Genomic DNA, 24,834 nt, shown 5'->3' with positions numbered 1-24,834 from the left:
TCCCCCTCCTTCTCCCTTTGAGGACAGGAAGGACCCTGTTCTGTGCCTCCAGGCCCTCTTAATCTCAGGAGAAGGAAGCAGGATGTACAGAAGGTCATGATCCGAGCAGCAGTCACCATCTCCTTGCCCAACCAAGAGAAAAACATCCAACAAACCCCAGGTGAGGGGCATCCTGCAAAATCCCTGACCAGCGCACCTCAGAATGGCCAAGGCAGTCAAAACTAAGTCAAAGACCCTATTCCAGGGGAGCCCGGGAGATGCAAGGACCACACATGACAGGGGACCTGCTGCAGGAAGAGGATGCCACCTAACACTGTGCTGGGGTTGGTTCATAACTGTAACGAGTAGAGGCTAGCAACAAGGGATGCGAAGGGCAGGGGGCACACAGGGACACCATCCTTTCTACTTTGTTTTTCTGTAAGCCTAAAAGTGCTCTTAAAAAAGTTACAGTCTATTAATTACCTTTTTTTAAGTAGCAAGATGCCCCCGTAATCACAGCAGCCCAGTCTCTCCTCAGACCCTGAAAGTTGAAAGGACTGGGACCCTCGCAATCACCCAGTCTCTAACACAGACACTGTCCTCTGAGAACCCCGAATATCTGAGCCTCAGCAAGACTGACGGGGCAGAGTAACCTTGATTACAAACCAGGTTTCTGCAAGCTTGTTTATCCTCATAAAATTACATTAAATATTTTATGTTTGACCTTCCTTATCTTTCAACAAAAAGAATTACAAAGCAGCAAATCAATGTGGACAGAACAGCAGAAAGAACTTGAGTTGGCCACGTAGTTATAACCTAGCTCTTCTAAGGGATCTGCACCAATGATGGGAAAATAAAGCTGTTTTTCTTTAAACTGTGATGTTTACATGCACTGGATTTATCATCACTGGTTTTAAGTGAAAGTCCTAAGTGTAACAGCTGCTCTGTTTTTGTTTCTAAATACCCCTAGATGTCACCATGTAACAGAAACTTGAAAAATTTAGGAGAGTTGAAGAGTCCTGACGCTAAATTTGAAAGGCAGGTCTGGCGTTTGCAACTTGGGGAAGCAATTGGGTAGGCCTGTGGCTCCACCTAGTGGCAGAGGCCAGGCAGGGGACATGGGTGAGCCGCCAGCTGAAGATGGAATGGCCTGACACCACCACACAGTAATGGGACTTCAGGAGCTGCTTTTTTGGAATTCAGGTGAAATGCAACATGAAACTGTGTCTTGGCAGGGCTTCTGGGATCTTCCTCTGAGATCCAGCTCCAAAGACCTAGCTCCACAGACCTCAGCCCAAGAACTGCTCAGGACCTCCAGATACCACAGGGAGCACCTCTTGCCGTGTGCTGCCATTGGTGCATTTGCCCATTAGAGATGGACAAAAGTGGAACTTGGCCATCTGCACAACCCAGGCCCTGCCCAGGACCAGGCCAGGGGGCTCGAGGAGGGAGAGGCTGTGGAGAAACAAGGAGAGGGGGGCCTCAAGGACTCACCAAGATAGGGCGGTGGTGGACCCCCACCCCCGTGGGTGTTGAGCAGCACCCCTGGCCTCCACCCCCAGACCCCACAACCATTCCCAATGGAGACGGTGGTGGGGCAAGACTGGATGTAGATCCCAGGAGACCAGGCTTTACAGCTGCTGTGCCTTGATTCACTGGATTTTGTCTCCAACACACCCCTCCCCCTCCCTACAATCCTGGCTTACTTGCTGTCCAAGCCACAGGCCATCAGGACAGTGCCCAAAGTCCTTACTGAGTCACGATGGAAGACAAGCTTTGTCCCCTGTCGCCTGTCTGCCCAGCCTGTTAGTTTTTCAAAAACTGCCTGGTGTCCAGTTCCATGGCACACCTCAAAATTCACCTGGAACAATAATCACATGGCTCACTCAGGTGTCCAGAACAGCCCTTTAGGAGGGAGGGTGTCCCTTGAGAGGGGACCTAGGTGAGGAGGTTTGAGGGGGGAACTGAGAGGGGGCACCTGAGGGGGAGTACCTGACAGGAGGGGCTGATCTGAGAAGGGGGGACCTGATGGGTGGGGACATGAGGGGAGAGACCTGAGGGAGGGCCTAAGAGCGGGTATCTGCATGGGGAGACCTGAGACGGGTGGACTTGAGGGGGAGGGCCTGACGGAGGGGGGATCTGAGGTGGTGGGTCTTGAGAGGGTGAACTTGACAGAGGGGACCTGAAGGGGATACCTGAGGGGAGACCTGAGAGGGGAGACCTGAGTTGGGGTAACTGAGTTGGGGTATCTCAGGGGGAGACCTGAGAGGGGGAATCTAAGAGGGGTGGACCTGAGGGGGGTACCTGAAAGGGGATCTGAGTTGGGGCACCTGAGAGAGGTGGACCCTAGGGGGAGGACCTGAGAGGGGAATCTGAGGAGGCGACCTGGGAGGGGGCACCTGACGGGGGAGACCTGAGGGGGGGAACCTGAGATGGGGGGACCTGAGGGGTGGGGACCTGAGAGGGAGGACCTGAGTGAGGAGACCTGAGGGGGGGACCTGAGTGAGGAGACCTGAGGGGGGGACCTGAGTGAGGAGACCTGAAGGGGGGGATCTGAGAGGGGGTCCTGAGGGGGAGACCTGAGGGGGGGACCTGAGGGGGGGACCAGAGGGCGAGACCTGACAGGGGGACCTGAGGGGGGGACCAGAGGGCGAGACCTGACGGGGGGGACCTGAAAGGGGATCTGAGTTGGGGCACCTGAGAGAGGTGGACCCTAGGGGGAGGACCTGAGAGGGGAATCTGAGGAGGCGACCTGGGAGGGGGCACCTGACGGGGGAGACCTGAGGGGGGGACCTGAGATGGGGGGACCTGAGGGGTGGGGACCTGAGAGGGAGGACCTGAGTGAGGAGACCTGAAGGGGGGAATCTGAGAGGGGGTCCTGAGGGGGAGACCTGAGGGGGGGACCAGAGGGCGAGACCTGACAGGGGGACCTGAGGGGGAGACCAGAGGGCGAGACCTGAGGGGGGGGGGCTTGAGGAGGGACCTGAGGGGGAGACCTGAGGGGGAGACCAGAGGGTGAGACCTGACTGGGGGGACCTGAGGGGAGGGCTTGAGGGGGGACCTGAGGGGGAGACCTGAGGGGGAGACCAGAGGGTGAGACCTGACTGGGGGGACCTGAGGGGAGGGCTTGAGGGGGGACCTGAGGGGGGGCTTGAGGGGGGACCTGAGGAGACCTGAGGGGGGGGAATCTGAGAGGGGGGACCTGAGGGGGAGACCAGAGGGCGAGACCTGACAGGGGGGACCTGAGGGGGAGACCTGAGAGGGGGGGCTTGAGGGGGGACCTGAGGGGGAGACCTGAAGGGGGGACCTGAGGGGGAGACCTGAGGGGGGGGGCCTGAGGGGGAGACCTGAAGAGGGGACCTGAGGGGGGGACCTGAGGGGGAGACCTGAGGGGGGGGACCTGAGGGGGGAGACCTGAAGGGGGGGATCTGAGAGGGGGGACCTGAGGGGGGACCTGAGTGAGGAGACCTGAGGGGGGGGACCTGAGGGGGGGGACCTGAGAGGGAGACCTGAAGGGGGAGACCTGAAGGGGGAGACCTGAAGGGGGGGATCTTAGAGGGGGGACCAGAGGGGGGGGACCTGAGAGGGAGACCTGAAGGGGGAGACCTGAAGGGGGGGGATCTTAGAGGGGGGACCAGAGGGGGGGGACCTGAGGGGGAGACCTGAAGGGGGGGATCTGAGAGGGGGGACCTGAGGGGGGGACCTGAAGGAGGAGACCTGAGGGGGGGAACCTGAGAAGGAGACCTGAGTGGGGGGACCTGACGGGGGGGACCTGGGGGGAGACCTGAGGGGGGACCTGAGCGGGGGGGACCTGAAGGGGAGACCTGAGGGGGGGAACCTGAGAGGGAGACCTGAGTGAGGGGACCTGATGGGGGGGACCTGAAGGGGAGACCTGAGGGGGGGAACCTGAGAGGGAGACCTGAGTGAGGGGACCTGATGGGGGGGACCTGAAGGGGAGACCTGAGGGGGGGAACCTGAGAGGGAGACCTGAGTGAGGGGACCTGATGGGGGGGACCTGAAGGGGAGACCTGAGGGGGGGAACCTGAGAGGGAGACCTGAGTGAGGGGACCTGATGGGGGGGACCTGAAGGGGAGACCTGAGGGGGGGAACCTGAGAGGGAGACCTGAGTGAGGGGACCTGATGGGGGGGACCTGAAGGGGAGACCTGAGGGGGGGAACCTGAGAGGGAGACCTGAGTGAGGGGACCTGATGGGGGGGACCTGAAGGCGAGACCTGAGGGGGGGGACCTGAGGGGGAGACCTGAGACGGGGGACCTGGGGTGAGGACTTGGGAGGATCTGAGGGGGTGACCTGAGGTGGCGGGACCTAAGGAGGGACTTGAGGAGGGGACCTGAAAGGTGGGACCTGAGGTGGGGGACCTGAGAGGGAGGATATGGGTTGGGCAGAGGCACCCTGACAGCTCATCTCCCCTTTTTTCACAGATTCGGGCGGACGGTCTAGCTCACCAGTGCCGCCGTGGGGGGAGGGGGATGCCTGGCCACCTCAAACGTCACCTGCCATAACTTAACAGGAGCCCGAGAAGCCAGGCCAAGGGAACACCTGAGCTTGACAAGTGACAACGCCACCTCCGTTCCTGCCACGCCTCCACAGAGGACGCCGCCGCCGCCCCGTTGCAAGATGGCTGCGTCCCGCAGAACGGCGTCCCGCGGAAGCCCCGCCCCTCGCCGGGGGGCAGGCCCCCTGCGTGCCCCGCCCCCTCCGCGCTTAGACCCGGAAGGGATCGCCCAAGCGGCAGTGGGCTTCGAGCGCCGCGGGCTGTGGAAGAGCGTTGACGGCGGGGATCGCGGAGCAGCGGAGGTGCCCGGAGCCTGCTGCCGGGCTTTCCCTCGCGGTGCCGCTCGGTACTGTCTTCACGGCAAACACCGCATGTTAACACCAGTAAGAACGCCGGAAACTTGTTTCGCTTAAGTTCTTTAGCTAAACTGGCCGTCAGCCTCCGTCCTAGGAGTCCTCGTCTTCTGATAACGGCGTCTGTCGCGAGTTCCCTGTCCTAATCCTGGCCGTGAGGGGAAGCCCCCCGAGTCTGCCCTGCGTTGCCAGCGGCCGAGCAGCCAGGGCCCCGCGGTGCGTGGGCTCCTCTTGCAGCTCCGCGCCGCCCGGGTCCTCCGGAAGCCAAGCCCAGAGCAGATTCGTCCTGTGAAACCGAGCAGCGAGCCGCGCACACCTCGGAGCCGTCCCGCCGGTGCCGCCCCGAGAGCTCCGCAGTCCAGGACGCGCTCCCGCGTTTGCTTCTTGCGTGGACTCCCTTTGGCTTGGTCCTTCACCGTTTCGCATGACAGACCCTTCCCAGGGAGGTTGAATTCTAGATTCCTTGTAACTCTGGTGTCAAGTTCTGCAGAGCAGTCTGCATAGACTGCATCCAGAAGTGGCAGACCTGGCCCAGGCGAGGGAGCCCTGCGCTGAACCTGGGAGGGGTGAACGATGTCCGCGGTCCCCATGGGAGACCTCGCCCCCTGGCACAGGACGGGGGTCCTTTCTGGAGATAGATCTTTGTGATAGTAGAGGGTCCCCATTCAGTTACTTGCACTCTGCAGTCACCAGAGCTTCTGCAGCTTCAGATGAAATGAGCAGATGGCAGGGATTCCAGGTGTTTGAGGGAAGTCTTTAGATGAAGGACACAAAACCGAGGGTGAGACCTGGGCAAGCCCAGAGCCCCGGGGCCTCAGTTTCCTGCTCAGCCAGTTCATCAGACCTACTCTGGGCGGTGAGCACTGCTGGGCATCATCCCTACTGTGGAAGGCAGCCCCAGCTGACAGCAACGTCCCCTAAAGTGTCTCCTCTGCTTTTGTGGAAAACCTCTGTGCACTGAAACTGTTTCTAGGAGCCTCTTCCATCCACCCCTACATGGTGGGCATATCGCTTGGGACCAGAAGCATACCTGCTGAAGGTGCAAGGCCCACCAACACTTGGCCACCGGGCAGGGGAGGGGGGTGGCTATGGCAGCTGTGAGACAGAATTGGGGGGCCCGCCACACACCCCCAGCTCCACTCACATAGCTGCCCCATGATCAGGTAGAATTTTCTGCAGTGCTGCACAGACCTGGGGGTGCAGCTGCAGATCGAGAGGGAAAACCTAGAGCCATGCCCAGGCCTGGGTGACAACGCACTGGTGGCCCGACGTGTGCATTCGTCCCACTCACCCACCTTCATGGCGAAAGGCCCTTTGGGGGTGCAGACCAGTAGACTTGCCAGCAATGTGCAGGACCCCTGAGTGACACTAGCCTCATCAGAAGGGGACCCCCATGGCCTGTGGGCACTGGAGTGTTCGGTGCTTAGGCAGGTGCAGGCCCTGGGCCTCTTCCTGAACCTCAGCAGCACCAAGGTATAGACCACGTGCGTCTTTCTGACCCACATGCTGGCAGGAGCCAATGTCATGGGAGGACTGGAGCAGGCGGGGAAGGAGAGTCACCTGTGGACCGCAGAGCCATTAGAATAAACTGCTTAACCAGAGTCAATTCCCTGAGACTTTATGACTCACAGCTTATGCTTACAACCTGTGATTCCCTGGAATCATTTACTGTGTATTTTGCAAACATGAGTCTAAGAGCTTAAATTACTTTTGAAAGTCATTTTCAAACACTCAAAGATTATCCAAGAACTACCTAGTTTCTTGTGAGCTCTGTTTAACTGGGTGAAATAGTTTCTTTTTTATCTTCCTATCCCCATGTTCACCTCAGACAGCTGTTTCCAGGGATGGGAGACAAGCAGGCACATCCCCTGAGGCCTCAGGAGGGGAGTCAGCCTGTTGTAATCGAGAGGGTCTCACACCTACCCTGGGATGGGTGCTGGCAGGCTGGGTCCCCACCAGCCTGCCAGCACCTAGGTCTCCTGCCAGGCCTAGGTTCTACAGCATGGACTACTTGTCTTAAGTTTTCTCACCAGAGACCAGGCCTGTTGCCATGGGAGGGTTGTGTGTAGGGTCTGACCCCACCCCTAAGGTCGAAGCGAAGCTGCAGACACAGGGGAGGTGTTCTCACCGGACCTCACCACGCCAGCACATGGGGCCAGATCTGCCCCAGCTGCACATTTCATTGCTGGGGCACCACATGGAAGAGAGCCTGGTTTCAGGAGGACCAAGCGGGGAGCTGACAGCACCAGGTGGCTGTTTCACCAGCATGCTCTGCATACTCAGAACAGACCAAGTGAGAGGTTGCCCTCATCTCTGGCCCCTGCCTAGCGAGGCCACAGGTCTGAGTAGCACTGGGACCAAATCAGGCTGCAGGTCCTATCGGGTTGGGGCGTTTCCTGCCCCTGCCCCCCGTCCTCCTTGGGGACCCTATTCAAAGTGGGTCAGAGCACCCCACACACCACTGACTCGTCCTGAGCACTAGAACCAGCACAAAGGGACCCTGCCTCGCTGCATCTGCCCCCACACCCGTCACATCCCTGGGAGCCCAGCCGGGTCCCCACTCCAGTCAGGAGCCCTACGGGCATGGGACCTGCAACAGCCGTTTCTAGGCCAGCGAGGAGCCCTGTTGATTCTCACCAGCAGCCCAGTTAGGGGAGCTAATTTCAGAAAGGCGGTTGGTCTCCCTGGGTCTGCTCTGGGTGACTGCAAGGTGGCATCAGCTGGAGCACCAGCTGTCACTGCTTCTGGAGCATCCTCCCCCCACCGCAAACCACTGGGCCTCTGCTCATTCCAGACCCACCCAGTCCCTCTGCGGATCTGGGGTTGACAAGTCCAAACTCCCAGGAAGCTGAAATAGGAGGCACCGGTCCCCCAGTTTTCACCAAAGACAGCAGCTTCACAGGCTCACACAAGCATGCACACATCAGCTTGACTGCCGTGTAGTCACGGCCTCTGTCCCACGGGGTCACCAGGGTCAGCACAGAGACCACTTCTGAACCCTGAGGGTCCACAGAGCAGCAGGTGTGGCCGGTGCTCACAGCCAGGAAACAGCATGCAGAGCGGGAATGCACGACCCCACGCCCCACACAGCTCCCGCCATCCTGGTGAGGTGATGACACCCAGGCGTTTTCAAGTGCCATCATGAAGGCCTCTGTGCAGTGGTCTCAGTGGAGCACTCCGAACCATGGAGGAGAGATCACACGACGCAGGCCTCAGAGCAGAGCACAGGGGCCATGCCCTGCCAGGTCACACCAAGGCTCCTCCCAGGGCCAGAACACAGTCCTGGGTTCCCCATTCTGCCTGCACCCTCCATGGGGAAGGCATGGCTGGGGGCAGGGACTGGCTGGCTTGGTTTCAGTCTAAATCTTGAGCCGGTTCTGGGGGCTGACTCAACACTGTGCCTGAGCACCCACCCCTTGTGAGCAGGGCCCCAGCCACGGGAGAGCCCCAGGCACCCCGAGTAACAGGGTGCCTGCCCAGTCACAGGGCACCAGAGGAACAGGCCAGGGGTGGGGGCGGGGAGTGAGGTCAAAACTGCTGGCCATCTGCCCTGAGGAGGATGCTGGCACCCTTGGCTCTAAGTCCCCCCACCCCCCATAAATCCATAAAGAAATAATCCCTAGTTTTCCTAACATGCCCCAGTTCCAGAAGCGCCTCCTGTTCCGTTGTCAGGTTGGTGTGGGAGAGGGCCAGGCAGGCGCCACTGACCTTGTTTTCTGTGATCACAGCAGGGAGAGCCCAGGGCCCGAGGTGGGCGAGAAGCACCCCAGGCCTGTCCCACTCCCGAGTGGGAGCACCTGCCAAAGGCCTGGCCCAGGCTGCCGTGGGGAGCCATGGGGTCTGGCCTCCAAGGGGACTGGTTGGTGAACTGGACCCTGCCACCCACCACAGCTGCCCACTGCTGGCCTGGGAATGCAGGGCAGGAAGCAACTCCACACAGACCCAGGTGCCCTGGTCAGAGTAGGCTCACGCCTGTGGTGGGTCAGCCCTGGGCCTGTCAGTGGACACTGCGGAGGCTGGGAGTGGGGGTGGGGGCGGTATCCCGGCCTGGAGACTCCAGCCCATGAGGAGCACTAGGGTCTGGGGTGCGATCTACCGGCTGATGGTCTTCGGTTCTGCACCACGTGGCAGCCTGCAAGCCCACCCAGCCCAGCCGGAGGACACCTCGCCCAGGGCCAGAGCCGAGCCTACACTGCTCCCAGCTGCACCTCCCACCCCCCAAAGGCTGGCAGAGTGTGCCTGGTGAAGCCAGCTCCCCAGGGTCAGCCCAGCCCCCCAGGAGGGCGGGCAGAGGGTGGGGGCGGTGCCCGGGCCTGGCCCAGGTGGCGGGATGGGCGGGGCACCTGCCCAGGCTTTGCCTGGCTCGCTCGCCCATCACTCGTCCTCGCCATCCCGTGGCCCTCGTCATCTCTGTCCTCGCGGTCGCCGTCCAAGGTAGGTCTCGGGAGCTCGCCCCTGTGCTGAGCAGACTCTGGGGCCTGCCCAGGTCCCACTGGGCTGACCCGGACGACCCCCCAACCCCTGAGGCGCCCTTGCCTATCTGTCTTCGGGCGTCCTCCTGTCCCAAGGGGCCGGCCAGACCGGGGGAGAACCCTCCATCCGCCGGCTGGCTGCGAGGGGAACAGCTGGCTGCGAGGGGAACGGCGTCCGCACGCGCCGCCCACCCGCAGTGCCTACCGAGCAAGCGAGCGCTGTGCGCCAAGGCCGGGGGTGCGCGGCGGGCTAGGCAGCGGGGCTCGGGGGCTGCGGACCCGGCTGCCACCCCCCCTAGCTGGGGCGCGGGGGGATGCACCCACATGAATGTGAGAACCTGCGCTGCCGGGTGGGGTGCTGGAACTCGGGGTCTCTGGGAGGAAGCCCCTGCTCGCCCCCACTGGCTACCCCCCAGAGCATCGCTACTTCCCCAGTCTCACTCCCTCCTGGTAGACCCTTCCAGGAGCCCTTTCCGCACCCTGAAGTAGGCAGTGTCACACTCCTGGCAGCCCCTGCCCACGCTTCCCAGGTCAAGGAAGCCCGTCCCTTGGTTCCCAGCTTCGGTGATGGGGGCAGGGGTTGGGGGACAGCCAGGGGCTCCCTGGGCCCCCGAGCAGGCTGGAGCAGGGGGAGGCAAGGAACAGCCTTGCCTCCCTTCACTTGCTGGCCGGGTCTGGAGTCTGAACCTGTGCTCTGCCGGGTGGCCCGGCAGTCAGGCAAGTTGGAGGAGGTGCAAGGCAGCAAACTGGAGGCTGCAGGGGCCCGAGTCCTGGACCAGCTGGGCAGCCCGTGACTCCAAGACCCCAGCACGTGCCTCAGCCCACCCCCTGGGCAGAGATGCAAATAGCAGCCCCACCCTCCTGGCCCCTGGATTAACCTGCCCTCCGGGTGGGCTTTGCCCATGCAAAGCAAGGGGGAGGGGTGTGTGTGTATGTGCCCAGCCCCTGACACAAAGGTCTTCTGCGATGGGAAATGGGTCCTGCACTTGAAGGGTCAGGGACCTGACCTGTCCTGCTGTTGGCAGGACACTGCCCCTCCCCTCTCCAACCCAGAGGCCCAGCCAAGGTGAGGCTTCAATGGCAGGTAGGGGTGCAGAGCTAAGCATGGAAAGTTTTCTCGGCAGTTAATGAGCCCCGTGGGAGGTGGGGGGCAGGCACGTGGGGCCTGATTACTGTGGCCTCAGCCCCAGCCCTGTTCCCTGGTGGGTGGCGGAGGCCGTGGGGACTCCCCAGGCAGTGAGCGGGTGTCCCTTTCTGTGGGGGGTGCTCACCAGAGGGAGGGTGCATCAGGAGGGTGACTGCAGGCTGGCAGCCCCTGGCTCTGTGGCTTGCCCCATACTCCCCAGCCCCAGGCTGGCCACTTCTGAAGCCCCCGACGCCATGGAGGAGTGGGACGTGCCCCAGATGAAGAAGGAAGTCGAGAGCCTCAAGTACCAGTTGGCTTTCAAGAGGGAGATGTCGTCTAAGACCATCCCTGAGTGAGTCCCCAGGACACCCTGCGGAGCCGCGGCCACACCCCCCAGGCTGGCAAGATTTGTGTCTCATTTCCCTGCCCTGTGCTCATTTGTATGAGCCAAGACCACACCCCCACGCACTGCCACCAGGCAGCACTCCGGGGGCCAGAAGCCCACGTGCTCACCCACCCTCCCCACCACAGGCTCCTCAAGTGGATCGAGGAAGGGATTCCCAAGGACCCCTTCCTGAACCCCGACCTGATGAAGAACAACCCATGGGTGGAGAGGGGCAAGTGCGCCATCCTGTGAGCCCCCGCGGCCCAGACTCACGCCTCCCTGTAAAGTGGACGCCTCTGTAAAGGTGTGAGTTTTATAAAGACTTTGGGAGAATGCTGGTGCTTTTGTACACTTTCTAGGAGAGAGAAAGCAACACCTAGGTAGCCGGTGTGTATCAGGGGATATCTGGTGTAGTCCAGGGTGTCTAGCGTGACCCCAGAGGGTCCAACATGGACTAGGGTGTCCAGCATACGCCCTGGGGACGTCCAGCATGGGTCGGGGTGTCCAGTACAGCCCAGGGTGGCCGCCCAGGCTCCAGGGGCTCACCATGCCCCCTAGAGCAAGTCTCTGATGTACAGGCTGCGCCGCACAGCATTGGAGACGCCCTCCTTGAAACGGAACCACACGTCACTCCTGCCCACTGCAGTGCCCACACGCCGCTCAGCTGTGTCAGTCTCTGGGGCCTCGTGCCCTGCGGGGGCCACACAGTCATTCTTCCACCTGACTCCGGCCAGTCCCTCCACCGCCCACCCCTCCATACACACCTGTGCTCGGGGCTGCTGCTCTCTTGACAACCACACGACCGAAGAAGTCCCTCTCAGGCTGAAGGAGACAGGCTGGTCAGGTTCATGGGGACTGAGCTCTAGCGGACTAGCCCTACCTGGGGAAAGGGCCCAGAGGCCATGGCCCACTCCTGCTGAGCCTCTCTGCATGCACCCTCCACCACGCTCACACTCACCTCTTCCCTGCCAAGGTCAGGAGGTGCCAGCACGCTGCCCAGGTGGGAACTGGGCCTAGGCAGAGCCATCATGCTGAGCAGCAGGGAGCTGGACTCCAGGACTTAGAACCAGCCCACTGCAAAGTCGCCTGCCCAGGCCCCCCAGTGCCGCCCCCACGGCCTCCCACTGATACGTCGGCCCCTACCTGTTCCTCCAGGGCGGCTCTCTTCAGGATACACTCCAGCCGCTGCTTGTGGTTGCATGGGGCAGGTGGCTGCAGCTCCTTCTCCCCCGAGCCCCCCGGGGGACCCCCATCCACCTGCCAGAAGTCACAGACAGTGACAGTTGACTGGGTAGGACCACGGCGGGGCTCGTATCCTCTCCAAGGGCCCTGCCCTGCCCAGGGCCTGGGGAGGCTCACCTGGGGGCCATCTCTGGCCCGAGCCGAGGCCTCCATCCGCCGCATCTTCTCCACTTCCACCTCGCGGGCAATGAGCTGCTTGGCCTGGTAGGTGAGGGGCTTGCGGGCGGGCAGCTCGGGAAAGTGGCAAACCTCCTCCACATTCCTGCTCTTGGGGTGAGCGGGGCAAGGCAAGCCCCGGGACACCTGGTCAGCAGGGACAGGCCACGAGCTACTTACCACCTCTGGCCCCATATGGCAGATGCAAGAGTGCAGGACGGGGTCCAGGCCTGGCCCTGCTATGCCCCAGCTCCACAGCAGCAGAGGCATTCCCACCCTGAGCCTCAGTTTCCCACACCACACATGGGCAGGTGGAGGGCTGCCCAAGGAGGAACTGACACCACACAGCAGGGCCTGGGCTCAGGCTGGGCTGAGCGCATGGAATGAGCATCATTACCGCCCAAGGCCTGCATCCGGCCCCCACTAGTGCCAGCGCTCCACCCCACGGCCCTCTCGGGACAGAGGAGCAGAGCCCTGTGGAGCTCGAGGGCCCTCTGGGGGCAGCTCCTGCGGGCACTGAGGGACTCCACGTACACCTCCAGTCCCAGGGTCGGCCCCAGCGGGGGCTCCACTGCACAGTCACATTCGGGCAAGGAATGAGCTAGACCTGACTCCCCCGGCCTTCAACAAGAGACCTGAGGCTCACACCATGCCTTCAGACTCTGGCCGAGCAATCGCTGTGGCACCTGGAGCCCAGCACCCCCAGCCCAGGTGCTGCGCAGACTCACGGCTCCAGCCTGTAGATGTACTGCCCGTCGGGCGTGCGGTCCTGGCGGTAGGTGAGGCTGTAGGCGAGCATGGTGCCTACCAGGCTGGCCAGCTGCTGCTTCTCTCGGGCGCTGTACAGCTGCGTGCTCACCTGTGGGCCAGCAGGGCACTGAGCCAGGCCCCACCCGCCCCAGGAGGCACGCCCCTCCCGGGCCCGGCACTGCCAGGCCAGGCACTCACTGGGCGCAGCTTGGGCGTGAGGATGTCCAGAAGCAGACAGAGGGTGTCTAGGATGAGTGCCTGCGGTGCAGCCCGGCTGCGGGTGGCTGGCGTGATGCCCGACACCAGCGTCTGGATCAGGTTCTGTGTCTGGTTCATGCGATTCTGGGCCTGGGGTGGAGGGCGGACAAGGACCAAGTCACCCAGGACCCCAGGGCTAGACCCTGGCCCCGGGCAAGGCACAGGCCGTACCTCCTGCTGGCTGCTGGGGAAGGTGATCCGTGGCACGTGGCTGGAAGCGAAGAGGAGGTGGAAGGCCGGGAGCAGGAAGGGCAGGTAGCGCATCAGCTGGAAGCTCTGGCCGTGGAGGGCGGCCCGGCCCAGCAGGTCGTCAAAGGCCAGCCAGTCAAGGGCAGTGCACACGGCGCCCAGGCTGGAGTCCCGTAGCCTCATCCGCAGGAAGTTGTCGAACAGGCCCTGAAGGCAGGTGGACGGGCCAGTCCCTGAGGCCCTCCAGCCTCATGGAGCCCACCCACAGCACAAGCGCCACCCTGGGGGGACCTTCCCCTCCCACCAACCTGTAAGCTGCAGCGAGTGGCCACAGGGCCATGAGGGGGCCAGAAAGGCCTAGCCTGCTGCCCCCACTCGTCTGACCCAGTCACCTCCTAAAGGAGAGGGAAGCTCTGTCCACCAGGGTCAAGGGCACAGAGCCTACACACGTTCCACGTGGGAGTCCCTCCCCTCCAGCCACCACGCTGCCCTCCACATAGTGGTTTTCCGGATTTGCAAGGATCCCCAGCTGCTAATCCAAAGCTGCTTAGCCAGGGAGGCAGCTTACACCAGGCTTCCCGGGGGTGGGGGTAGGGGGGCCTGCCACCTGCTCTCCACCCCACCTGCACATCTGGAATCCAGCCCCTCCTGCCACTGCCGGGCCCTTTAGCTACTTCCCAAAGGGCAGACACAGAGATCCCACCAGACAACCCCCGCCAGCCATCCCTCCTCCTGCCTGACCCTGCTCCCTCTCAGAAGCCTCCCAAGCACCGGGTCCACCAGTTTCTCCTTGGGCTCAGCACCACTGAAGCGTGCGTGTCCCAGTCAGTTGCTGGCCAGGGTCGAAAAATGCTGCCAGAACCGGGCCTCCTGCCCCCCAGCCCCCACGAGGCTGGAGGTGGGGCACAGTTACCTGGACCACCTTCTCGTGCTCGCCTGCAGATGCGGCCATGTGCAAGATGTGGTAGAAACGCTGCGCGGCTGTGGTCAGGGGCGCCTCGGCAGCGAGGGGCCCCGAGCCCGAGAGCTGGTCCCCGAGCAGGAGCATGTGAGTGGGCAGGGTTGAGTCCTGACCCACACGGCGCCTGCAGGGGGAGCTGAGGCTGGAGTGGAGCCCTTGCCCCGTCACCCAGACCCAGCCCTACCCGCCCTCGTCCTCCGGGTAGCACCGGCTTGTGCATGTTTAGGGCACCCTGAGGTGCCACAGGAGGGCGAGGTGCCACGGCTCCGTCAGCAAAGGCAGAGCTGGCTGTCTTCCCAGGGCGAGGGTATCGTGGACATTCCAGGCCAAGGCTGGCCTGCCTACCTCTGGGCCCGGGGCAGCTGGAAGACCTCCTGCCACACAGAAAAGAGCCCCTTCCGCTGATCCTTCAGGCCAATGCGCGTGCTCTGAACGGCCTGAACGCTCAGCTCCCGCTGGCCCCGCCTGTGCAGGAACTGGACATGGGGTCAGGGAGGGTGAGGATGGCTGACCCCAGCTCCAGCAGGAAATGGACACAGGGGAGGCGTGGAGGGGGCGCTGGCCACCCCGTCCCCTGCCCCAGAGCCACCTGCCCACCTGCAGGGCGTTGATGCAGGCGCGGATGTCGTTGTCCGTCTTCTCACAGAGGGCCGCCAGAGCGCCAGGGTCAGCCCGCATGCCCCGCCGCAGGGAGATCTGCAGAGGGGTGGGAGGATGAGTGTGCCCCGAGCCCTGCCCGGTAGCCACCACCTCCCTAGAAACAGCTCCTATCCGACGGGGAGCAAAGGCCGAAGAGCCCTGCGGAAGGAGCTCGGTTGCGCGTTGGAACCACCCACAACCAGAGAACAAACTGGCCCAAGACCTCCACCCAACGTCCTGGGAGTAGCTGGGGGGCCACAGGCGGGTGGTGGAGGCAGGGCAACCCTCACAGACCTCCTGGAGCCGCTGCATGAGCCTGGAGGGCAGCGTGGGCGGGAAATGTAGCAGGAGGGCCTGCTGCTTCAGCTGCCGGAGAGAGGGCGCGAACCTGCGGAAGCAGGGCATGCACAGTGAGCCGGCCCTGGCCAGGGTGCTACCTGAGTCCAGCAGGGAGGGAAGTGGGAAGCGAAGAACAAGCCTCCCAGTGGAGACCCCGCCCACCCGACAGAAGCCCCTCCCCAGCCGAGGCGCCCCCCTCCACTCACGGGTCGTTGCAGATGCAGATAATGGGCCTCATCAGGAGCCCCGCCTCTGCCCGGCGCCGCCGCCCCCCGCCTGTGGGCACAGATGGGCCCCCTGGCCCTGCCTGCTGTGGGCCCTTGCGATCCAAGACACTCAGGAGAACATTAATGGCAGCCTGGGGGGGACATGGAGATGGCAGTGAATCATAGCCCCCCCACTGCGGGATGACCAGCCCACCTGCCAGCCTACCCAGGAGGCCCACCGTGGGGGCCCCATCGATCTCGTCGATGACCAGGCAGTTGGGTCTCCCACCAGCACCCAGGACGGACTCCATCTGCGTGGCCGCCTCGATGCGCGTGCGGAAGGCTTCAGGGCTGCGGTCATCACTGGAACCAGGAGGCCCGGTAGCAGCTGTCAGGGTAGCCAGTGTCCCCAGCCAGACGGTCCCCCAGGGCAGAGCCCCCACGCCTACCACTCAAAGATACTACACAAGGCCACCCCCTGACAGCACGCCAAGTCCCAGGAGCCCTGAGGTGTGGACCATGCCACCGCCATGCACCTGGGACACCAGACCCCACCTCCAAACCAGGCATTCAGGGCTGTGTCCCAGTCGACCAGACACGTTAGGACAGAGGGAGGCCCAGCCTTCCCCCACTCACCTCGCATTCATCTCCACCACGCAGTACCCAGCGTGCCGCGCAATCACGTGGGCCAGGGTGGTCTTGCCCAGCCCTGGGGGCCCACACAGCAGTGCCACCTGCAGCCAGGACAGGAGAAAATGTGCTGCAACCCACGCCGCCTCATAGACTTTGGGAGTCCCTGGCCCAAATACCAGAGACAAAATCCCATCCCACAAAGTGCAGTGCCAGGGGATGTTGCCCTGCCCTGCCCCTATCACCAAAGGAGAACAAGACCCGCCTGCTCGTGGCACAAACAGTAAAGGCTCATGTTAGGTGAGTGGCATTGAGATCTGACACAGACACAGCTGTTACTGCCATGACTGACGCCTGAAACCCACCCACGTTCCAGTGTAATCACTGTGGGAAGGTGCAGGGCCCTTCAAGCAGTGCTGACTTTGTCTAAGTCATTAGAAGAAAGGACTCGAGTCCTAGCTCAAACTGCTGACACTCCACACCAAGACATTAACATCATCACAGCCTCGGGGGCAGTAAATGTGCCTCATGGCCCCCAGAGGCTGCAAAGGCACCAGCCACCCAGAATACAGCCATTAGACATGTGTGCAGAGCAGTCAGGTGCACTCACCTTCTGCCGGGGCCGCCCACTTGGGTCCAGCTCAGCCTCCAGCATCTCCTCGAGAACTTGTTCGTGGCTTTTCCACTTGCTGGAAGCTGTGGCCTCCTTGCCACCACGAGCTGGTTCTGCACTGGGCCTAGGCTTCCGGACAGGCTTCTCTTGGCCAAACACCACTAGGTCCCACAGCTTCAGCCACTTGAGAAGGCAGCGGTTAGTGAACTGAAAAAAGAGAGGCCTGGCCTGGGTGGGGGGTCTCCTCATGCCTGCCCCTCATGTCACCCTACTCTTCAAAGCCCAGAGACACATGCAGGGACGCTGAGGCTGAGTGACCAGTGAAAGGCCCAAATTGGCCTCAGTTTCTTTATCTACCAACACAATCCAACAAAGCTCATCAAATCCTTTCCCTAAATTCTGACACTCCTGTGGGCTGGCAACACAAGGACCTATTAGGCCCTGAGTTCTTTTCTCTCAGCAACAAAGAAGCCAGTCACATTTGAGCAAGAACAAGGCCTCACGTCATCACTGAGCAGCTCCGTATAGCGCTGTGGTGCAAACTCATCCACCCAGAGGCAATGCTGGGAGGCATCTTGGCTGTCAGCTGGCTCCTCCTCAGGCGCCTCTGAGGGCTGGGTCTCCTCCTCCATCTCCTGTGACCTGAGACTGGAGAGCATCATACCCTGAGCCACTGGGCCTTAACCCCATGCAGGGACTACCCCCCTGGAATGCACACTAGGGGTCAGCAGTCCAAGGACTAGCGAGGATCCTGGGGTGGAGAGCCCCCATGTCACCTGCACAGCATGTCTGAGAGCCGCTGGGCCTCTTCCAGCAGTCGCTGCCGCCGCTGTGCAAATTAGATCAAAATAGCTCAGCCACCAGTCACCCAGGAGCCACTCCTTCCCTCCCAGGAAACCCCAACAGCCCCCACCTCGCTGTCGACCTTCTCCTTCAGGGAGGCGAAGGGCATGCCCAGCAGGTCCAACTGGCCACGGCCACGCCACCGGGTGTCACGGAAAGGGCTCTGTGGGGGAAAGCGGGCAGCAGTCACTCCCTTCTAGTTATGGGGTTGCCACAGCTCCCTCCCAACGGTGCTCAGGGATCCATGTGGCATTCCCTAGCATCCACAGCCACAAGGAGCCCCTTCTAGCCACAGACCCCAAGGGGGTCACTGGGATGGCAGCAGATCTAAGGAGAAGGATGAAGGAAAAGGTAGAAAAAAAGAGAAGAAAGAGGGGAGAAAAGATGGAGAAGGAGGAGGAGAAAGAAGGTGGCCTTCCCGAATACAAGACCAGAGGCAGGGTGACCTCTAGAAGGGTACCCGGAGTCATAGTGAGCATATGAGGTCCATGTACCGGCTCGTGGCTACACAGCACCCACCTGCACCCCAGTGCCCACTGGGTCAGCCCGAAGCACCAGAAAGGCCCGGTCGCCGCCCGTGGAGGTCACATTGACGTAGTCTTCCAAGACTGGGGGCCGCCGCAAAACAGAATTGCGGGTGGCTAGCGAGGCCTGAGTGAGACCCGCATCAGCCCCAGAGTCTAAGGGCCTGGGAGGGAACCACGATTGTTATGGGGATACTCAGGGAAGAGCCATGGACCCAGCCCTGCCCCAGGCCCCAAGCGTTTGTTGGAGGAATGGGATCCTTCCAATGCCCCTGGAGACGCCTCTGCCCCAAGTTACACACCCTTCGCCCAACAGCTCATCAGGTATCTCGGGACTTGGTGGGGGAGTGATGTTCAGAGTCGGGGAATCAGGAGGTGTCATCTCTTCCATCTCCTCCGACCTAAAGTTCAGTCTCCTGACAGCCTGCAGTCTGGACCGTTTGATGTGGGGAGCTGGGGAGACACATGGAAGGAATAGAGGACCTTCCCCAGCCTCGCACCCCACCCCTATGCTCTGGGCCCCAAAAACGTACTAGGGGGCAGGGATCTGTCGCCCTGGATGTCAGGAGCCAGATGCCTCTTCCTGACACTGCCCTTGCTGTTCCTTGGAGGTCCGCCTGGAGAACAGTGAATGGCAGCGTCCCCTCCAGCAATTGCCTCCTCGAACGTCAGGCGGGGCCGACCCACAGTGGGCCGGGGGTCCCTGGAAGGCGACAGGGCGGCAGTCCCTGCGGAAGGAAAGCCCATAGCAGTCATCCAGAGCAGCTCGTCTGCACACACAGCCACAGCCCCCGCGGCCGGCGCCGCTGCAAGGCCGTGCTCTCTCCAAGGGGGTTGCGGCCTCTCCCCTGCGCGGCCCTCGGAGCAGCCCTCCTGGACTCCCCGGGAGGGCCAGGCTTCCGTCGAGCTACCTGGGACGAGGCCGCGGCGATACTCGCGCCTACCTTCCAGCTCGGCCAGCACCTCGAGCTCGGCCGCGAATTGGCTGTCGAAATCGTCCTCGACGCCGTACAGCTCCAGCTCGTAGTCCTCCATGGCTGCGGGATGCGCAGCCGCCCGCCGCTGGGACCTGGCTCCAAACCTCCCGCGCCCCGCGCGCCGCTCCCGCCCCCAGCGACCCGGTGCCACCAATCAACGGCCGGCGTGCCCGGCGGCGCGCTCCATTGGCCAGGAGGAAGGGCGGGGAGTGGGCGGGGTTGCGCACGCACGCTGGGCGGGGCCGAGCCCTGACGCCAGAGGGGGAGCCGCGGGACCCGGGCGCTCTCCATTGGTCAGTAGGACCGCCTGTCCGTGCCTTGGGCGGGACGTGGGCGGGGCTGAGACCGCAGGCCGGGCCGGGCCAGGCGCACCTCTGTGGCCTGAATTACTGCTCCGGGACCACTGGGCCGCGAGGCGCGGGACGCGAGTGCGGGAACCAGGGACAGGTCGCGGCATCGGAAGCCCGGACGGCGCAGCCCAGCTGCAGGTCGATCCCGGAGTGGGCAGGGGCGCGGGAAGGATTTGCAGCCAGAGTCCACCGGGCACCCTTCCGCCGGTGTCCATGAGAGTTCCGCGGAGAGGAGCCAGAGCAGGGGGCGTCTGCGTGGGCGAGAAAGGGCCCCGTCTCCTGCTCTGTACCCGCCCCACTCAGGAAAAGGCCGATATCACGTGTCTGTGGCCCGCCTCGGGAAGAATCCGTGGGAGCAGGCTGGAGGGCAGGACTGCTTATCCCCACAGGCCCGGGTCTGGGCAGGACCGCCCCACAGCCAGAACTAAGGGCACCACTAGCTTGCCCGCTCCTAGCCAGAGCCCCCAACCAGTAGACGCCCTGTTCATCCCACTCAGAGGTTGGGAGTGCAGGCACACAGTCGGTCTACAAGCTTGCCTGACAGTATCAGTGGCTTCAGACCGACGGCCCTGGGGAGCAGGGGTGTTCAGGCCAGGTGGGCAGGGCTGTGATGAGGGCTAGGCAGCCCATAACCCCGTTCCACGCACTTGCCTCGCATTGCAGCCACCATGGAGCCAGGCAGTGTGGAGAATCTGTGTGTCGTGTACCGGAGCCATGACTTCCTGGTGGTGAACAAGCACTGGGACGTACGCATCGACAGCAAAGCCTGGCGGGAAACGCTGACCCTCCAGAAGCAGCTGCGGCACCGCTTCCCAGAGCTGGCTGACCCAGACACCTACTACGGGTTCAGGTACCCACAGTGGCTTCCACTGGGGGGGAAGCAGCCCCACAACCCAGCCACCACTGAGCCTCTGCCCCATACTAGGTTCTGCCACCAACTGGACTTCTCCACCAGCGGGGCACTCTGTGTGGCTTTGAACAAGGCGGCTGCAGGCAGTGCATACAGGTGCTTCAAGGACCGGCGAGTCACCAAGGCTTATCTGGCTCTGGTAAGGCCGGGCTGGTCCTTGGGGCAGGAGCCTCCGATCCTCCGTCCACTTTGGTAGGCTGTGGATGTCAGGTGGGCTTCCCAGCAGTGGCGGGTGACCCCATGAGCAGCATGTGACCCCCTGCCTGGCAGGTGCGGGGGCACGTCCAGGAGAGCCGGATGACCATCAGCTACGCCATCGGCAAGAACAGCACAGAAGGCCGGACCCACACCATGTGCATTGAAGGCACACAGGGTACGGAGGGCAGGGGGTGGAGGGACCAGGGACACAGCCGTCCAGAGGGGCCCCTGGATGAGCTGGGGCAACCAGGCCACATGACCGGGCTTCAGTGGACTCAGCCCCGGAGTGGCCTAACCCTAACCCCAGCTATCTCTCTGAGCTTGCCTCGCTCCCCTCAGGTTGTGAGAACCCAAAACCAAGCCTCACAGAGCTGGTGGTCCTGGAACACGGGCTGTATGCAGGTGACCCAGTCTCCAAAGTGCTGCTGCAGCCCCTCACAGGTGTGCCCGGATGTGTGCCCAGGGCCCCTGCTCCCTGCTGACGATGTCCTGCCTTGGCCTCTCCCGGCACAGGGCACCACAGTGTCCCCATCCTGCAGGGGAGGAACCTGCCCGGGAGCCCCCAGCATGCTGACCAGGCTCACTCCTGCCCCCCCATGCAACCTCAGAATCTGCAGCCTCTTGCCCCACACGAGGTCTCTCTGGTCTGGGTTCTCAGCTGACTGGGCACTGCTTTGGCCCTGCCCTCCCCAGCAGCGTCCCAGAAGTTGCTTCTGTTTTGAGCTCTGACTTTGTGGCAAGAAGCACAGGGAGGTCTGACGTCCCCAGGGGCTGCATGAAGCTTCAAGGACAGCACTTGAGATGATGTGAATGGGTTTGGGGTGGGCACAGGGTTGTGCTCCCACCTGACTGCCCCCCTCTCCTCCCCAAAGGCCGGACGCACCAGCTACGCGTGCACTGCAGCGCCCTTGGCCACCCCATCGTGGGGGACCTGACCTATGGCCAGGCCTTGGGCCAGGAGGACCAGCCATTCCGTATGATGCTGCACGCCTTCTACCTCCGCATCCCCACGAGCACCGAGTGCGTGGAGGCCTGTACGCCCGACCCCTTTGTGCCCTCCCTCGACGCCTGCTGGAGCCCTCATACCCTGCTGCAGCCACTGGACGAGCTCGTCCAGGTCCTGCGGGCCGCCCCAGACCCTGACCCCTCAGAAGGAGGCCCCGGGCCCTGCAGCCCCTGCACGCCCCTACCTGGGCCAGGCCGGCCCCCACCACCCCCCGAGACAGACGTGCAGCGGGCCTCCTGCTTGCAGTGGCTATCAGAGTGGACGCTGGAGCCAGACAACTGAGAGCATCATGCTAGGATGGGAACAGCAGGCTGGGACCTGCAGGCCGGGGCTGCTGGTCAGAGCCCTGGAGAGTCCCTGCAGCGGCCAGGCCTAGAGCTGGGCAGCTGCGATCGCAGAGGACAGGACTCTTGGGCTGCAGGACCCACACTGGCCTCCGTACCAACGCTGCTCTCCAAATGGCCTCAACAGCGCCTCGCTGGTTCTAGAGCCTCAGCTCCAGGGACTGACTTGTAGACGTGATTGGGGTCAACATGCAAGAGGCAGAGCCAGGACCTGGGCCAGCCTTAGGTGGGCTCCTTCTGGCCCCCTACCCCACCCCCCAGAGCACCCTGCTGCATATTGCTCTGCCTGGACCTCCGTGCCCGCCATCCCCAGCCTGGCTGGGTCCTCCGTCTGCAGACCTCTACACCCTGACCCCCGCCCCCCGCGCCAGGCTGGTCCTACCTTGTGCCTTTGCTTCTGCCAGATTCTGGCCCCCCCACTCACATGCTGAGCGTCTCGCGTGGAAGTGGGTGTGGGCCACACACGTGCCATCAGCCCCCCCAACCCCCACCACATGTCATTCCTGCAGGCCTGCCCTGAGCATTGCCCTGTGGGGTCTTCCAGGCCCCTCGTTGCAGCCGCTGCCTCTACCGCCTGCCTGACAGTCCCCAGGCAGGACCTCCGCCTGGAGCCAGGGGAGCCAGGCAGTCTGTCCATCCCAACAACGTGGCCCAGCTGCAGGCCCAGCTGGGCTCTGAGGATGGAGAATAAACGCTCAGTGACAACCTGCAAATGGCTGTGAATGTGCCTGATGTGGAGGCTTCGGGGGGGCCTGGTCCCCCACCCCAACCCCTGCACGGAGCAGACCTTTGCCCTAGGTCCCCAGCAGGAGCCTGGATGGACCCTGTGGTCCTAGCTGCTGACCTTCCTACCCCCCACATGCAGAGAACAGCCTGCAGCCCTGCTGTAGGGGCTGGGCACAGAAGCTGGGTCAGCTGCGTCCCTGGAGGACCCCCAGGCCCCCAACAAAAGCATCAGAGCATCCGCCAGGGCTCCCCGCAGAGCTGCTGCCCAGAAAGTGCCAACCTTGGGAATTCCAACATCTCAGAATGCCACAGGGGACAGGGGCAGGGGGTGGCGCGTGCATGGGCCTCCTGGCAGCAGTCACACACCACATCACTGTGCCCACCCAGGCGAGGCCCCTCCTCTCGGCTGGCTAAGGCAGACAGGCCCTGTTGTGGGGCTCCTGGGCTCAACCCAGCTGTGATCACAGCGAGAGCTCAGCCAGGGTGGAGCCAGAGGCAGCTGCCTGCCCAAAGGGTCTCTGAGACCCTGCCCCTGCTCCCTGCGCCTCCATCCCCTCATCCCTAACAGCACTGGGGGAGTCCACAGGGCAACAGCCCGCACAAACAGATGCTTACCGCAGCAGGCCAGCGCCAGCCTCCGTCAACCTGGAGTGGGGCGGGATAGCCTCCCCTCCCCGCACTCCCAGCCCCTCTGTCCTCACCAGAATGGCCCCTCCACCTCCCTCCCACTGTCTTCCTCCTCTGCCCTCCTCTCCCTGCCACCTGCCACCCCCACCCTAACCCAGCAATTTACCTGTTTCCTCCCCTCCTCGGGCCCCTGCAGAGCCTCAGGGGCCGTGTCAGCCTGGCTCCCCTGAGCCCCTCAGCCCCAGTGCAGGCTCCGCCCACAGCCCCTGCTGGTGAGTGTCTTCATGGAGGATGAAGGGTGGTCCCTGAAGGACTCGCCATGAGCCCACCTAGTGCAGGCTTCCGGCCCCTCCCCGGCCCCCTCGCGGCCGCACCCGCTACACCTCCCGCTCAGCCATCATGCCTGCTGCCACCACAGGGCTCACTGCTGCCCCCAGCCCCTCACAACCTGTCCTGGGCCTGCAGTGGACTTTGGAAGTCCCTCAGACACACCCTGTTGCTTCCTAGCTGCTGGCACCTGCCAGAGGGTCTGGGCCCACAGGGGCTGCGGCTGCGGCAGGACCATCTTGACAGCTTCCCTTGCAGATGGCCTCCCTACCCAGCTCAGGCCGGGCCACCCCAGAGCACCCCAGGGAGTGGCCAAGTCTCTGTCCTTGTGCCCCAGCAACTGGGCACCGTGGGGCAGGCGGGGCTCCTGTTATGTCTCCCTGGATCACAGGTCCTGAACTCATGAGGGCGTTTCCCGTGCCAGGACAGAGAATCGTTTTTCTCCAGCGGGCCGGCGGCACTGCTGTCCACCACCCTCAGGTCCCAGGAAGCTGCTGGTGAGGCTAGGGAGCCAAAGGCTGGCCCACCCCCTCCCTTCCGGAGCCAGGAGTCCGCCCCCACCCCCACCCTCACCCTCACCACCTTGCCACAGGGACGGGGGCACACAGCCACCGCTGCCATGTGCCAGACTTCAGGACCTGCTTAGTGCCGAGGGGCCTGGGAGGTCAGTCAGGCTGCGGCCTGGGGCCAACCCTGACTGCTGGGCGGCAGGGTGGGACCTACTGCTGGGGAGGGCCTGGAGGAAAGCCAAGGGCACACAGGACCCACTGCAGAGCACAAGCCTGCTCAGGGCCCAGGGGCTGAGCCTGCAGAGCAAGCGACAAGACAGATGGCAAGAGGGCTGGACTGGACAGACAGGCGGCCACAGAGGGCAGTAAGGCAAGGTGGGAGGGTGGCAGGGCCCATGGGTGCCAGCTGCCCTGGGGATGCCCCATAGCCTAGCTTCTCTTCCTTGAGAGCCCCCCCATCCCCTCTGAGAGCCCCCAGGGCCAGATCTTGACCTGCTCCCTAGGGGTAGCCTGCCTCCCACCACTGGCGCCTGGGCTAAGGCCTCAGAGCCCAGACATGGGGTCCACCCACCGATCTGCCCCCCACAGCCTACTGTGGGCAGCCCACAGAGGTCACGCTCCAGGGGCACGATGCTGGCAGCTCAGGAGCCCAACCTGGCCGTAGGGCCCAATCCCGCTCCC

At 63.1% G+C, this 24,834-nt stretch overlaps 3 protein-coding genes and 1 long non-coding RNA gene across 7 annotated transcripts in view; 2 read left to right on the top strand and 2 right to left on the bottom strand.

Annotated features, from left to right (window-relative positions):
- The window catches only part of LOC129637475 (uncharacterized), a 29,262-nt gene extending 24,641 nt beyond the window's left edge, over positions 1–4,621 (bottom strand). Inside the window, exons 1-2 of one of the 2 annotated variants that reach the window (XR_008707491.1) lie at positions 4,564–4,621; positions 1,686–1,840 (exon numbers count right to left, since the gene is read on the bottom strand). This is a non-coding gene — a long non-coding RNA (uncharacterized LOC129637475). Of the gene's footprint in view, positions 1–1,685; positions 1,841–4,443 lie in introns of both variants that reach the window. The other variant, XR_008707489.1, reaches the window with a different exon arrangement.
- Positions 4,622–10,698: 6,077 nt separating this feature from the next.
- On the top strand, positions 10,699–11,081 carry GNG13 (G protein subunit gamma 13). Its single transcript, XM_055562571.1, has 2 exons — positions 10,699–10,796; positions 10,976–11,081. Exons 1-2 carry the CDS (start codon positions 10,699–10,701, stop codon positions 11,079–11,081), a joined length of 204 nt encoding a protein of 67 aa, XP_055418546.1.
- A 50-nt stretch (positions 11,082–11,131) lies between these two features.
- On the bottom strand, positions 11,132–19,278 carry CHTF18 (chromosome transmission fidelity factor 18). 2 transcript variants are annotated; one of them, XM_055561491.1, is made up of 23 exons: positions 19,124–19,278; positions 18,713–18,907; positions 18,482–18,632; positions 18,175–18,343; positions 17,726–17,818; positions 17,589–17,641; positions 17,316–17,460; positions 16,810–17,019; positions 16,206–16,303; positions 15,809–15,932; positions 15,570–15,721; positions 15,319–15,412; positions 14,983–15,081; positions 14,731–14,861; positions 14,338–14,509; positions 13,733–13,819; positions 13,407–13,631; positions 13,176–13,325; positions 12,956–13,086; positions 12,189–12,333; positions 11,973–12,086; positions 11,594–11,651; positions 11,132–11,520 (listed from the first exon to the last, which is right to left on the bottom strand). In XM_055561491.1, exons 1-23 carry the CDS (start codon positions 19,212–19,214, stop codon positions 11,384–11,386), a joined length of 3,024 nt encoding a protein of 1,007 aa, XP_055417466.1. In that variant the 5' UTR covers positions 19,215–19,278; the 3' UTR covers positions 11,132–11,383. The 2 variants fall into 2 exon arrangements, with proteins under 2 accessions (XP_055417466.1, XP_055417467.1); XM_055561492.1 differs by lacking the exon at positions 13,733–13,819.
- Positions 19,279–19,505: 227 nt separating this feature from the next.
- RPUSD1 (RNA pseudouridine synthase domain containing 1) lies at positions 19,506–22,268 on the top strand. 2 transcript variants are annotated; one of them, XM_055561484.1, is made up of 6 exons: positions 19,506–19,644; positions 20,170–20,356; positions 20,432–20,555; positions 20,687–20,789; positions 20,954–21,055; positions 21,487–22,268. In XM_055561484.1, exons 2-6 carry the CDS (start codon positions 20,175–20,177, stop codon positions 21,900–21,902), a joined length of 927 nt encoding a protein of 308 aa, XP_055417459.1. In that variant the 5' UTR covers positions 19,506–19,644; positions 20,170–20,174; the 3' UTR covers positions 21,903–22,268. The 2 variants fall into 2 exon arrangements, with proteins under 2 accessions (XP_055417459.1, XP_055417460.1); XM_055561485.1 differs by lacking the exon at positions 20,954–21,055.
- Positions 22,269–24,834: the final 2,566 nt, after the last annotated feature.

Source organism: Bubalus kerabau, chromosome 23 (assembly GCF_029407905.1).
Source record: "Bubalus kerabau isolate K-KA32 ecotype Philippines breed swamp buffalo chromosome 23, PCC_UOA_SB_1v2, whole genome shotgun sequence".
NCBI classification, from domain to species: Eukaryota; Metazoa; Chordata; class Mammalia; order Artiodactyla; family Bovidae; genus Bubalus; species Bubalus kerabau.
This window is presented reverse-complemented; position numbering and strand designations above follow the sequence as displayed.

What these genes read in the sequence shown, in the direction of transcription:
- GNG13 (XM_055562571.1), top strand. Translation starts at nt 10,699, where the DNA reads ATGGAGGAGTGGGACGTGCCCCAGATGAAGAAGGAAGTCGAGAGCCTC. An exon ending in TCGTCTAAGACCATCCCTGA is followed by an intron (nt 10,797 to 10,975) that starts GTGAGTCCCCAG and finishes TCCCCACCACAG; the next exon opens with GCTCCTCAAGTGGATCGAGG.
- CHTF18 (XM_055561491.1), bottom strand. Translation starts at nt 19,214, where the DNA reads ATGGAGGACTACGAGCTGGAGCTGTACGGCGTCGAGGACGATTTCGAC. An exon ending in GATGAGCTGTTGGGCGAAGG is followed by an intron (nt 18,344 to 18,481) that starts GTGTGTAACTTG and finishes GTTCCCTCCCAG; the next exon opens with GCCCTTAGACTCTGGGGCTG. An exon ending in TCATGCAGCGGCTCCAGGAG is followed by an intron (nt 15,082 to 15,318) that starts GTCTGTGAGGGT and finishes ACCCCTCTGCAG; the next exon opens with ATCTCCCTGCGGCGGGGCAT.
- RPUSD1 (XM_055561484.1), top strand. Translation starts at nt 20,175, where the DNA reads ATGGAGCCAGGCAGTGTGGAGAATCTGTGTGTCGTGTACCGGAGCCAT. An exon ending in GACACCTACTACGGGTTCAG is followed by an intron (nt 20,357 to 20,431) that starts GTACCCACAGTG and finishes GCCCCATACTAG; the next exon opens with GTTCTGCCACCAACTGGACT. An exon ending in CCAAGGCTTATCTGGCTCTG is followed by an intron (nt 20,556 to 20,686) that starts GTAAGGCCGGGC and finishes CCTGCCTGGCAG; the next exon opens with GTGCGGGGGCACGTCCAGGA.